Below are 13,703 nucleotides of genomic sequence, written 5' to 3'. Positions count from 1 at the left end.
ATAGGTGGTATACCCGAAATGATTTGAAAAATAGTTTCACATCAATATTGTAACGAATATGTGAAGAAATAACGAAAGACTTATTGTCACAATTTTTATAAAGATCACAAGTTAATCGCATTAATTGCTCGGTAGTTATAGTGTTAATAATTGTAAGCAAATCAGTTTTACTCGATGTACTATAGAGACTTCGGTCTAGAAATTAGGTAATTTCTTATTAAATGTGAAAAGACAACTATGGGTCTTTGTAATTGACAATTGACGATTCGTTGTGAGTTTCCTTCTGGTGATCAATTATTTTTGTAGGAATACATAATTCTCCTCTATCAAGTGCTTCTAAATGAATGAAATATTGATAAATATCCGCAACTGATGCTGCAGTTATTATTTATTGAATATTTTCCGTACGTTTCGATTTACATATCATTATATATATGTCTTCCTCGGGATGAAAATAGCCTGACTCATAAAAAAATTGTAAGCTTGAAACAGTAACATTTCGGAGCTCTGCGCACGGGAGATACGAGTTCCTTCCTTTTAATTTACAACGTCTGATATATCTGAGCTCGATTTGGACTCGTCAGAATGCAGCTCGAATCGTTCTGAAGCGGCGAGAACAAGCGTCGGATATGTTTGCAACGGATACCGGGCGAGGTTCAAAAGTGCCGACGAGTCTTTTCCTTTTTCGCAAGGATTTACCCGGCGCGGACAGGTTTTGGTACGGCGTGGATGAAATTTTTATCATTGAAGCGATAATGTTCGTTGAACTTCCGGCTGCTTGCGGATACTCACACTTAACACCTGAGGTACTATTGTATATTGCCATTACACGGTCATTTTATAAATAGCATTAAATAATTCACACACGACATTAACGAGACGTAATTTTATGGTATTATATAACTTTGCTACCTGTACCTTTAATATTGAATATCTCTTCTTAAATCGTGTACAGTGCCACTGGAAAATCATTTTTAGTGACAGAAACTTTTTAAGTTTAAAGAACTACAAACTAAAAAGCGTTGATATTTGAATATTTTTTTCAAAATCATACTTCCCTTATTATAATCTCCTAAATCATGCAGTTATTAAATAAAAATAATGAATCAATGAATATAACCTATGTTAATATTATTAATTATTATGATGTAATTATATAACATGACATACGATATTAAATATTAAATGTTAAAATTTTAACCTTCCGACTGTAAAGATTTAAAATACGTATTGTTTTTCGTATAAACGAGTAACAGAGAAAATGGTAGTCCCAGAATAAATAAAAAGAAATACCCTTCCCAAAAACGACTCGGCATTTCGCAAGTTTGAGGTCGACGTCCTTATCCAGACCGAAACCCCTGAAATATGCAACATCCCCGTCGAGTGACTAATACTTGCCACGGCTGTCTTTTCAGTTATTCATTCACCCCTTCCCGTTTTCCAGCGGGATTGTCTGTCAGATTGTCTGTTCGCGATACTATTTCGGTGATCGAGTAAGTCGCGGGCGGATGATGCTTCGCGCGTTAGAAACGTTTTAACGACGGAATTAAGACGATAACGGGAACGTTTATTGGAAAATCGATTACTCGCTCGTTTCAGAATGGAGACGTTCCAGGAGGCCGGGGTTCAAATGCTGAAGGAATTCAGAGCGCTGCTGCAACATTCACCGTTGCCGCTTCCTGGGACGCGGCTACTTCAACTGCTGGCCCTGAATATGTTCGCCATCGAGTCGACGCAGCTCAAAGGTAAGTCGCATCTGAATTCCACCGAAACATGCGATTTCTACGAAATTCGGGATAAGTTCATTCATTGCTCCGATGTCTTGAATGTTTCTATAGACCCGCAAGACGTTCAAATTCGACATTCTCAGAATCGGTCGAAAGAGCTCTATAATAGAATTGTTATTATATTATTAACCCTTCGCAATAAATCTGGTATTTAATGTTTGTATAATGGCTCGATACGTAAAATATTAGAATAAATATCTCTCGATATACTTCTAATTTCCCATCGAGTTAGCTTCAAAGAACATCGTCTTTGTCTCGTTAAAATATGTTAAATATTTCTAGCGAGAAACTTCCGAGTGCAAAGGGTTAAGACAATTAGTTTCACCATTCTTGTTCCCTGTTATGTTATTCTCAAAGATACCGAAAGACTGAAAAAGGAATTCACAGATATTGAAGTCCGACAAATATCTCTTCACCTCAATAGTTCTTTCCACCAAAATTGATCAACTCATAGAACTTTCTCAAAAATCTCGCCCCGCGGCTCGAAGAAATTCTAGAACGCGTAAAATAAGTGCAGTCACAGTTTAGTAATTCTCGATGGGCAGAAAGCGTTGTGGTTAGATCCTTTTTTTCAGTGATCCGCGGAAAAATGGCGGCGATAAATCGATAAAAGACTCTCGCGTGCGTTTCGAGCGGGCGCGATAGGCCGCCGCGGTGGAAGGAGAAGAAGAAAGTTGTTACGACAACGTTGTAACCGGCACTTTAGATCGAATCTCTTTCACGGCCACGGCCGTCTCGTTATTTAATGTTACTACACGCCGGAGAGAGGCTCCGCTCTTTCTCTCTTCCTTTATCTCTTTCTTCGTTCGGCTTTATTGTTTCACGTCGGCGCTGGCAGCGCGAACGGCCGCAATAAATTAGAATAACGACTATGCCTGCTGCCAAAAGCCATTCGAATTCAATCCCGACGTATCGTCGCCACGGATCTTCGCGTTTTCTGACGCGGGAACGCAACCCGTTACAAACTACTTCTGTCGTGCCGCGGCCGTACGTCAAAGCTTCCGCTTTCGATGAGCCACGCCGGACACGGGTCGTCCGGTTTCTCGGTGTGCTACATACTGCTCGAATGCTCACAGTTATTTCGCTCATTACGTTACCCTTTCGGTAAGCATCGGCTTCCTAATGAATATTACTTTCCCAGCACCGACGCAAATTACTTAATTGAATAGCGTTCTTGTGGTTGCACGTTTATCTTACTGAACGTCGCCGAATTAGGTAGCATTGTTTATAGCATAGAAATCTTTTCAAATAACTGTCGGCCAATCGAGTGGATTATAGCAATTTCGTCGGGGTTCACCGGAGAAATCCATGGTATTCGACATGTTAATTACCATCGCTTTTTAGAACATTACTTTACATGCTCTGATTACTTTAATCACCTTCGATAAAATACGACTCGTCGATTTATCTTCGTTAAATCTTCCTTATTTCAGATAAAGTACGGTTGCTTCTGAAAAAAGAAACTTCGAGTGATTTGAAATGTTTCCGGATGATCCAATTAGAATACGTCGACATAAATTTTTCAGACACATTCTTGGTAGTCTCTAAATGGAAAGTTCATTTTCGGTTCTCGAGGAGTAAATACGTTAATTCCTTCAGGCCTGATTTTACAAAATTATATTTACATATCTCTGACAACGATAAATTATTCAATTCACCATCAGTAACGACGTTATTTCGAAGAAAATACTGGTACTAGACTATTTTTGTATAGAAATAGGCTCGAAGCGTATACGTATGGTCGCCTGTCACACTTTGAATACGTCGTCGGATGTTGAAGTAGTAAAACAGCGCGCATTATAATGTGCGCCAGGTCTGAAGGGGTTGAACGAAATTGTCCGAGTCTAGCGAACGTTTGCAGCGGAGATTCGCCGTCCGGCGAACTGTCGCGAGGCGTCACCTAAAACTTGTTCGATCAGCGGACGTCGACGGAGGGGAACAATCGTAAAACCGCCGTTTAATTTCGCGAATGCCGGCGTGGTTTTTCGAGACCGGTGAGTCTCAACGTAAAATGGAATTCAGAAGCAGGTGGGTGGCGCGTAAAAAGGAGTCACCGGAGAGGGCAGGCCAACGGCGAAAAACGTCGGCGTGTCCACCCCCGTCGATACGAATAGACGTTGCGCGGAATTCGTTCCCGGTATTGAGTCGTAAACGTGGCATTACCGTAGAAATTTACGGACGTGCCGCTTTCGACGCGTGTAAATAATACATCCAGCCGAAACGGCGGGCCGTTTTCACGCCCACGTATCCTCCTCCGAATTTTTTAACGATCGCAGATTCGAAAATCTGTCCGGCCGTAAATAACCGGTCGGAAATCAAGTACGATTCGAACGAGAGGTTCGGGACAGGCCCTCGAGGTCGATAAATAAATCTATAAATTCTCTGTTTGCATAAACGTAAACCCGTCGGCCGATAATGTAACGTTTCGTTGGGACTTCAAGATGTTTCGTTAAAGATGCTTTCCTCTGTTCGAGAATTAATCCGTTCGGACGTTCGACTTTTAATTCTGGTAACGTCTCGTGAGATTTCGTTGTAACGATATTAATTAACTTGTATGTTCTCTTTCTCGATTCTGATCGATACGATTACTCATTAGTAATTTACTGGAAAAAAAGGAAAATTGTATATTCTATGTTTGCTCTTAAGTGTAACAATCGATCGCAGAAGAGTAACATTTACTTTGAATTCGAGTGATATTTGTCTGTTAGATGTTGGAAATCTTCATTGCGAGTCTGACACGTTGCCTTAACGCAAGTTATCGTAATGTAATCCGTATTTAATATAATTTTCTATTTCCGAAGTTATTCGAAGTGTCCGTTCAACGGCAGAGTTCGTTAATTACCATCGTCTGTAAAGAAAAAGTATCTTTCCCGTTCGAAGACATAAATTTCAGCTGAAATATAGTTTAAGTTCAAATTGATCCAAAACGGAACGGACGTTATTTCAAATTTGAGCCGAGAATATAGTTATAAGAGCAATATTTTCCCCGCAGAATATAAGCACACAGCCACCATGCAAAGGTTGCAGCGGCTGTTCCCTTATAAATTCCCATCTCGTCCGTTTTATGCGGCTCGCTCGTTAGCCGGACTTTATTCAAAACGAAATCGTGGTTAATGACCGGCTCGCGGTATCAATTGAACGCGAGCAGCACTGGACAGAAAACGGAAATTAGTAGCTGAAACGGGAACATGCCTATATTCGCCATTAACGCTCCGCCCTGTTTCGAATCCCCCGATATTTTCCGCAGTTCATCGTTTCTTTCTGCATCCTGCCGTTTCTCCGCGATTTTAACCAGATTATCGTGCGCGTTTCTTTTCCTTCGCGGCCGAAGGTATGTCGCTGTAACACGGAACTTCGCCACGAACAAAGTTTTTTTCGGGCCTTCCGTTCCTGCGGACAGATGCGCCGACCGTTTTACTACGCGCATCGAAACGCGGAAATTTCTAGTCAAACCCGTAATTAAACTTCGCAAAAACTAGACTCGTCGGGGAACGCTGCGTTCGGCGAAGAAAGTATCTCGCTCTGGGATGGAAATGCTAACCTCTCGGCCGTGCTGCCCTTTTCGAAAGCGTACATCTGCGTCGTGTCACTGGAACAATGCGGCGAGTATACTCGTCGAACGCAGACTACGCGCAGTAGCTGTAAAATTCAATTGAATTTGCAAGGAAATAATACTAGATCCTCATTGAATCAATAATACACTCGTCATTACAAAAATTGTTATTCTCTCGTGACGAGTGTACTCGTCATTGACAGCTAGAAGCTTAGAAACGTGATCGGGAAATTTTCATTTACAATTGGTCATGAGTCGAACGAAAGAAATGCGACTGTACGAATGTAGACGATGATAATAGGCACATTCATTTACAAATGAACAGAGCAGCGATTCAGTGGATAACCTAACACCACAGAATACTGGAAATCAAGGTTAATACTTCTCTGTCCTCATCGGAACGATTACAAATGACTGCTACTCCATCTAAATATCGAATTTCCTTTAAAATTCCCTCTCGATCTCGTTCGATTCAACAAATCTTCCATTTGCTCTATATTATCATTCACTCTCGATCATTCTCAAATAACCACCTCTCGCTACGAGTCGCTAAGAGAAATTCAAAGAACGTAATTTTCCGAGTTCCATTCTATGAACGATTCCGGTTCAACGATGAAGCTGTTCCGACTTTGTCCATCGGTCTCTGCGATCTCTCCGTTGCCCCCACCCCTCGAGCCGTCGTCGCGCCGTGACTGACCGACGCGTTCGCCGTGAAGAAGGCAACGCAGGGGAGAGAACAGGGCGTCCCGGGTTTTTGCAGGTGCGTGCAGGTGCTAGCCCCATATAATTATCACTAATTCCTATACGAGAGCGAAACCCTGGTCAAGGACTCGGTCTTCTCAGGATGAAACCTAGCCTCTGAGTCATCGGCGAGCCGAACCGACTCTTGCTCTTCTATTTCCGATGTAAAACTGTCTGCGCGGATATTTTGCACCTGCTCCGCTGCTTTTTTACCCCTCACGGCCGCCGTTTAACTGCGCAAGAGAGTTTCGCGGCGGAGGCCGGGGTTGGTTCTCGAGCGAGAAGTCATCCTCATCGATCCTCCATGCAGTGAAAAGCCGGGCTGTTCCACTGAAATCGTTTCCGTGTAAACTTGCGCCTGTCCGTGCATTTTTTCCAGCAATTTTTGCTCCCTTTTTCGACGCATTTTTCACCGTGATCGGCGAGCAGCAGCAGGTGTTCTACAGGAGCAGCCTCATTTTTCTGGATCGGTTCGCGAAAACCAGAACCGACTGGATGTTCACGTTCCGCCGGTTTTATTAGGTTTCGCGCTATCTGAAAACCGTGCTCGCGTTAATTGTACTTTACTGCATTCTTGGATAAGCTTCGGGGACGGAGAATTCTTCGTGATTTTTCATCGTGATACTAGTTGATCGAGGTCGGACGTTTAGCGGGTTTAATTATACGCATGAGGGTTATCGGTGATCTAAATTGAATTACTACAGTTCCCTCAGTTAATATTATTTGAAAATGATTCCGTGTTGCAAGTAACGCTAACTACTGCGATGATTCGTCAAGATGTAGTAGTTTTATATAATATTTTGTTCATTTCGAGTACTTCGCTTCGTGAAATCGACATTTAACGTGCTGATTGGTAACGTATGAATGAGTTTCATTCGTGTTATGTTCTAGGAGGATATTGAAGTGAAACTAATATATGAATAATGAAATGGAACCTCAATTTCATGCGATCTTAATTCCGGGAGAATCTATTGTATCAGATATTTTATTATGAACATTAAATTTCACTTCAAATCGAGATGTGTTCGGAACCGAAAGTGTCATTACTACTTTTCATTCCGTTTCGTCTAATCCTACACATTTTTGCTTCACATTGTAGATGCATCAGATTCACAGTTTAATGGCAAAAGCATTTGTAGATCGTATCTGTGGCAACCGCCCCGGGCAAAGATAATCTCGAACGATTACAATGTTTCACTACTACGAGCCTCGAGCCACACCTGCCATGCAAGCAACGCGTGCTGCACCTAACGCAAGGATGCGGTACCGCACGCGCAACCTTACACCCGGTAGCGTACCCTAGTCCCCGGTATAGGTTTTTGCGGTCAGATTCTTCAAACGGTCGATGCTCGAAGGTCGCTCCGTGATTCCGACGGTACGCGTTTCCCATTCTCACCGGTAGCTTACGATATAATGAAACCGTCGAAATTTTTCGAATAATCCAAAGTTTCTCTCCAGTATCATTACAAATGTCAGTAGAAATCAGGGAAAGTATTAGAATTCTAGAAAAAAGAATTCAAATTAGAATTTCAACAGAATAAATACACTGAAAGGTAATTGAAAGTTGAACGAACAGATCAGTGTACATTAACAACGAACCACAGCTCAACGCAAGATTCATCTCCAAATTTCCGAAACCCACCCCTTAACGAACCTAACATTCACCATGGTTAACCACAGGAAAGCTTCATAAATAACACGCAGCAAAGGCATTCCACGTGAAGCCTATTCTCCCCTCGTACGAAACTCAATATCAGCATGCACGAAATATGACAAAACATCATCCAAGAGGATCCCACCGAAAGAAACTCAACACCATCGGAACGGCGAAAGCATCGGCGTGCAAAAAGAGCGAACGCGCAGCCCTGCCAAAAAAGGGTATCGTTGCGGAGTCGATGGCCCGAAGAAGAAAAATCCAAGTATCGGCATTATTATCCAGTTTGCGAGAGGAAGACGCGTGCATACCTGTCCGTCGGGCAAACCGCAGTGACGCGTCGCGGCGGTTTAAGTCCGCGGAGGCCTGGTCCTGTACGCGGGACCGCAGACGGTGTCGACGCGAGCGCATAAAGTCGACGGGTCATTACCAGCCGGTGTTTACGATTTCAATTACTGGTTGCCCGATAGCCGGTCATCATCGTGTCACGGGTGCGTCGCGATGGAGCGAGGCGTTGTCGCCGATCCTCGGCCCCCGCCCGTATCGTTGCTACGGTCAGGAAGTATTCCGAACGCTCGATCATCCGATGGCCGGATAATTAAAGCGCACCGCGAACGAGGGCGGCGGCCGGCGACTGGTTCGTTAGCGGGAGTGAGATCGTCGTGTTGATTAGAACTAACCTCGCTCGCCGCAGCCCGATATGCGTGCGCCGCAAAAAACGATGGTCGCTGCTCCCAGGCTCCTAGGACGGGAGCCTAGCTTGGCGCATTTCGATTCAACGTTCGTACGCGGAAAGAAAACTGCGTTGGTCGTTAAATCGTTTATGACGTCTAGAATTAATGACGGATGAACCGTAAGGGAGAAACGTTTACGAGACTGTGTAATTTAATCGTGTTTGTATTTGGAATTTTTGATACTTGTCCCGTTCCGCGTCAGCCCCCGTCGTAAACGGCTTCGACTGTGCAACTTAATCGTGCGTTTGCATTGGAAATTTTCGACCCTCTTCGGGTATACGATGCCTGCTGGGAATGCCTTTCGAGAGCCTTTGCGAGTCGTTGGTTCTGGTTTGAACCTGGTGCGACGATTCATGGGAGTAGTTGCTTTTCGTATGTAGGGGAGAGGGACACGGACGTGGGGATGTTCATAAATTAGTCAAAAATGTTGAATTAGTTTGTGCTAGAGTTAGAAGTATCGAGTTAATCGACTTCGAACGTTTGGTGTTCTCGGCTGCGTCGTTTGTCTGTTCATTGCTGGGTTGTTCTACTTGAGGTAATGTCTACGCGCGGATTTCCAAGTGGATCGTTTCGATCGATCGGTTGTTCAGATTTACTGTTGGAATACATTATTATTGAAATATTCACTGTATAGAGAAACTGAACTTCGGAAAAATTTGATTTTCGTGAATGAAGGTAACTGTGATTTCTTGGAGGAAGAGTTTCCTATGGACAATTCTTATTCTATATTTATTATTCCTATGTACGTGGAACCCCCTACAGTCTTTGACCCTTAAACTACAACAAAAACTACCAATAACAAAACAACTTGAAAAGGCGAAAGTCCGTGAATTCTGCGTCAACCTCCTTCACGCCAGTCGACATTCGCATCAAAGCTTCCAAACAACGTTGTCGAAAACTCGAAACGACCCGTCAAAGCTGCAGTCGAAACGTAATAAGGAAATAACGAGGCGCGGGTTACGGCCAGGTCGAAAGGAACTCAAAGCTGAGTAAAAGGGTGTCATTCAGAGCCGGTACTTTTGGGGCGACTTTAATCCCTCCGCGTAGGGTCTCCTCAGAAGATCCTCCTCCTCCATCTGGTTCTTCTCCTCGTGTAATTTATTTCATGCGAGCCTGTCCTGTCCACGACAAAAATGAAATATCCTCTTCTACCCTCGAAACGGTCGAGTCATCCTCGAGACATCCATCAGATCCACTTTGTCGACGATCGAATTGAAAGCACTCGAGAAAGTCACCCGACAGCCGCGCTGCGCCGCGCCGGCAGTAGTTGCCGAAGATATTGCACACGCCGGCCAAGATAATCCACGTCCTGCCGGGGCTACTTGACGATGAAGAGATTCCTCCTCGCGGCGGAGAGAGAGAAGGGTAAACGACTTTCCCACGCGGCGAGGCGCGCCGCGAGGAAAAGAGAGAGAAAGAGTAAAGCCCTCTACACACGATCAAACATGTTTCGATGCATGCGTCAAGTCACAGGTTTCATGATACTGTGAACATTTTGCGATGCATGTACTGTAGATATGCACTGGATATGTACGATCGAATGTCGCTAACACCCTCTGCAGACAGTTTTCTCGAGTCTGTATTTATCTGAGCGGTTAGTTATCTAATTAACACATTGCATACTGAGAACGGGGTATCCCGTTTTTATATAAAGACACTCAGCTATGTAACTTTGCCAATTACTACAGCATTTATAAAGACATCAAATTTGATTAAAACTGATTATCTATTTAAAATATATTACATAACAGTATGATATTTAAGTTTTTATATATATAGCAATATAACTAGATCTCACTGAAAATTACCACCCTAATTCAGTTTTCTGAAAATTAACCGATCACGTATGATTTGTTACTAAAATTAGGAGAGTTTCTTAAGATTTCAAGCGCTCGTTGCACTAGTGCAAAGATGGAAATGTATTTAGAAATGTCTCACAAAAGCATTTTCATCGTTTCAATAATTGAAGAATAGAAATCTTGGAATGGATCATTTTGATATACCTATCATTGGTAGTGGTGCTGGAGTTGGAAACTAACCGAATACTTTGAAGCGTATCTTCCATCGCTAACATCGCAGGAGAAACTGAAAACTGTTGGCAGTGTCGAGGGGAACCGACGTCGATGCAGATTTTACGGAATCTAGGATTCGATGCATCGCTACATGTTTCAATGTGTGCAGGGTGCTTAAAGTTGCACGCCTGTACTCGGGATCGCGTCAGGGGTTCGGTCGTTACCAATCATGGCCTAGGATCCCCGTCTAACTAGCGCCAGATTACAGGGATACACCCGATCCACCGGCGTGTCTGTTCTTTTCGATGCTTGATTTTCTGTCTCTTGATTCCATTTCAAGTCGTACCCCGCTACTTTGTCTAATGCTACGGTAGACGCAGATACCGCGGTTCCCATGGGCCGATTCCGTAATTCACGGATGCGATTTCCCGATCGTTTCACCTTTATTGGCTCTTCTGCAATGGAATGGGCTTTTTCGGGACACCTTGTACCATCTCCGATATGGTTTTTCTTACTGCGTTTTAGGATTATTTTGGATTATTCGGAGCGAGGACTGGATATTTGAGTATAAATTTGTGGGAAATTGGTATCTTGTTATTTGTTTCATGGGAGAAATGGATGAAAGCATCTCTCTTGCGATGTGATTAGAGGAGTAAAGAAGTGTGGAATGTAATTTAAAAGGTGAGGTTATTCTGTTTCGGATGGAGATATTTTCACCATGCTATTGCATTAGAAAAGTGTCGTAGTGGATCATTTATAGATGGTACTTGGGATGTAAACAAATGTTTCAGATAAGGAATTTTTGATTTATAAATTTATTATTTAGAAGGAAGTGCTACGTTCAACCGCACTTTCGTTTTTTTACACAAGAAATCATTAGTAAGAGAAATAAGTGTATTTCTGATTAGCAGATGCCACAACTCAGTTTACAAAAATTAAGGTAGATTCTACATTGTTACACGATTCTTAATCATAATATTTGAATTATTTGGTAGAACATGTTGGTTCAATATCAGTATTAACGTTGCGGTCGTTGAAACTGAATGGACCCCCGTGTATACTTCCTCTATCGAGTGTCCTAAACACCGTGTTGATCTAACGAGTGTCGGAGCTAGCGTACGGTATTCGACATCGCAACAATAATTGAATAACTGAATTCTAGCGTTTTTGTTCATCCCGGCGTATCTTCCCGCGATCTTCCTTTATTTCTATCAGTCAATCGGGCGATGCCTTTAATCTCGTGGGTACATGGGAAATAAAGTTGCCGCGCGGAGAAGACCGCTCGAGTAACGCACGCGGAAAGACAAGGATGGGAATATGATGAAGATAACGAGGAGGGTTGAGAGAGTTACCTGCAAAATGATGAGAGAATTAGCCGACTGTGTCTATCGTATTATCGCAAATAATACTTGTCTGATATCCGGTACAGTTAGGTGTAATTAGATAGGCCTGAACATGGTTCACGAATTTTTACCTTCCTATCGGGTCTTCTTCAACTCGATCAGGCTCATTTTCTTCGTGTCTGCTTCACGCCTCGTTTCGTTTATTAGGTGCAATAATCCTTTCTATTTCGCCGACCAATAACTACCGTAGACTACAGCCGCACGAAATGGAAGATGTATCAACCAATTACATCAAAGATCAATCGATTACCTGTTTCCTATCGCGTTATTCGATGCCAACGCGAAGCACTCGAAACAAGTGGAAATATCAGAACACAACCACTCGAGAGATACAAAAATAAACAATTAATCTTCCTACAAATTCACAAGAATCACCCAGATAGAATCCCAGAAAACCATATCAAACATTTCTAGCTGAAATGCTAGAAATACTGAAACCCGGCGACCTTGGCAGACACCTCCACTCCATTTACACGTGTCCGAAATCCCGTCCAAGCTTTCTTCGACAAAGGCAAGCACGTTCATGAATACTTCATCCCAGGTCCCCGGGTATTCCCGGCTTCGTATCCCAGCGAAACTGACATGATCGGGGTAGCTGTGATCCCGGGCGTGTTGAAGCCGCGGAGCAAGGGCGCCCGGGTCCATTAATAACCGCGACAGGCGGCTGCCCCCGTGACTTACAAGCGCACTGAAATTCGCAAATTACTCGGCTCGAATCACTTACTCGCCGCGAAGGGTGCATATTAAGCGGCGACGATCCTCCGGGCCGGCCGCGCGGATCCGCGGAGCGAAATGGACGTGCGCGTTCGCGCGCGCACCGCGGGGCACCCGGGAATCGTATAGCGCCGAGGCTAATGTCCCTAATGTCTATAATCTCGGATCATCTGCATCCGAGGCAACCGGCGGCCTCTCTCTCCCTCTGCCTCTCTCCCTCTCTCTCTTTCGCTCTATCTCTTCACTTTTCCACGTACACACCACTCGACTTTGACGCCGGGGTTATTCGACGCAAACGTTCTCGACGCTAAGTACAGGTACTCCTCCGGTATCTGCCTCTCCCCAGCCCCCTTTGCCCTCGGTTCTCTCTCGCCACCACGCCCGCAGTCCGTATCCCCGGCAGAGGCAAGGGTTGCAACCGGACCGAACGCTTTCGCTGCTCCGCGGCTAACCGCACGCACCGCTGTCATTAAATTGCCTCATTGTTTCTACCTTTGTTCGCTCCCGTTTCGATCCCGACAAGCGGATAGTCCGTTCCTTAGCGGGCATTCGCGTTCTCGGCCACTTCTGCACTCGACTCCATCGATTTTGTACTAAGTTCTGGTTTAGCTTCTCGACGCAGCTTTGCTTTTGGGGATTTGGAGTGTTTCGTGTTGTTTGGTTCCTTTTAATGGGATTCTTGGGTTTTACGTATGAGAGTTTTTAAGATTTTCTTTTGGTTTATTGTCTTTTTTTTGTATGTTTTTCGGTGTTTTTGAGAATTCGGGGCTTACCGAGTGTTGCCGAGTTTCCGTTTTAATGTGGGGAGTCGGGAGATTCACGGATGAAACGATGTAGACTGAATTTGGTATGTCGGTTTGATTTTTGTCAGTTTCTTGATCGAAGTGTTTGGCCCTTCCTGGGGTTTTATAACTCCGAGGATTCGTTTCCGGAATTTCAGATTCGATGTCCGTTTTACATTTTTATCTGTAGGTCTCCGTAAACACTTTCCAGTGGACTTGAAGCATTTGTCGGATCTCTGCGTTTCGAAGGCGTTTCTTCGAACTTTCACATTCATTAAAAACACTTTCCAGGCTTCGGGAAGTTTTTATTATCTTGAAATTTA

At 43.8% G+C, this 13,703-nt stretch overlaps 1 protein-coding gene across 1 annotated transcript in view; it reads left to right on the top strand.

Moving 5' to 3' along the window:
• Nucleotides 1-13,703, top strand: part of LOC116430550 (uncharacterized) — a 189,713-nt gene that overhangs the window by 33,789 nt on the left and 142,221 nt on the right. Inside the window, exon 17 of the mRNA XM_076371820.1 lies at nucleotides 1,600-1,745. Within this exon, the coding sequence (XP_076227935.1) occupies nucleotides 1,600-1,745 (146 nt within the window). The remainder of the gene's footprint in view (nucleotides 1-1,599; nucleotides 1,746-13,703) is intronic.

The sequence above is a fragment of the Nomia melanderi genome, chromosome 11 (assembly GCF_051020985.1).
Source record: "Nomia melanderi isolate GNS246 chromosome 11, iyNomMela1, whole genome shotgun sequence".
Taxonomy (NCBI): Eukaryota; Metazoa; Arthropoda; class Insecta; order Hymenoptera; family Halictidae; genus Nomia; species Nomia melanderi.
Note: the sequence above shows the minus strand (reverse complement) of the source record. Positions and strands in the feature narration are given on the sequence as shown.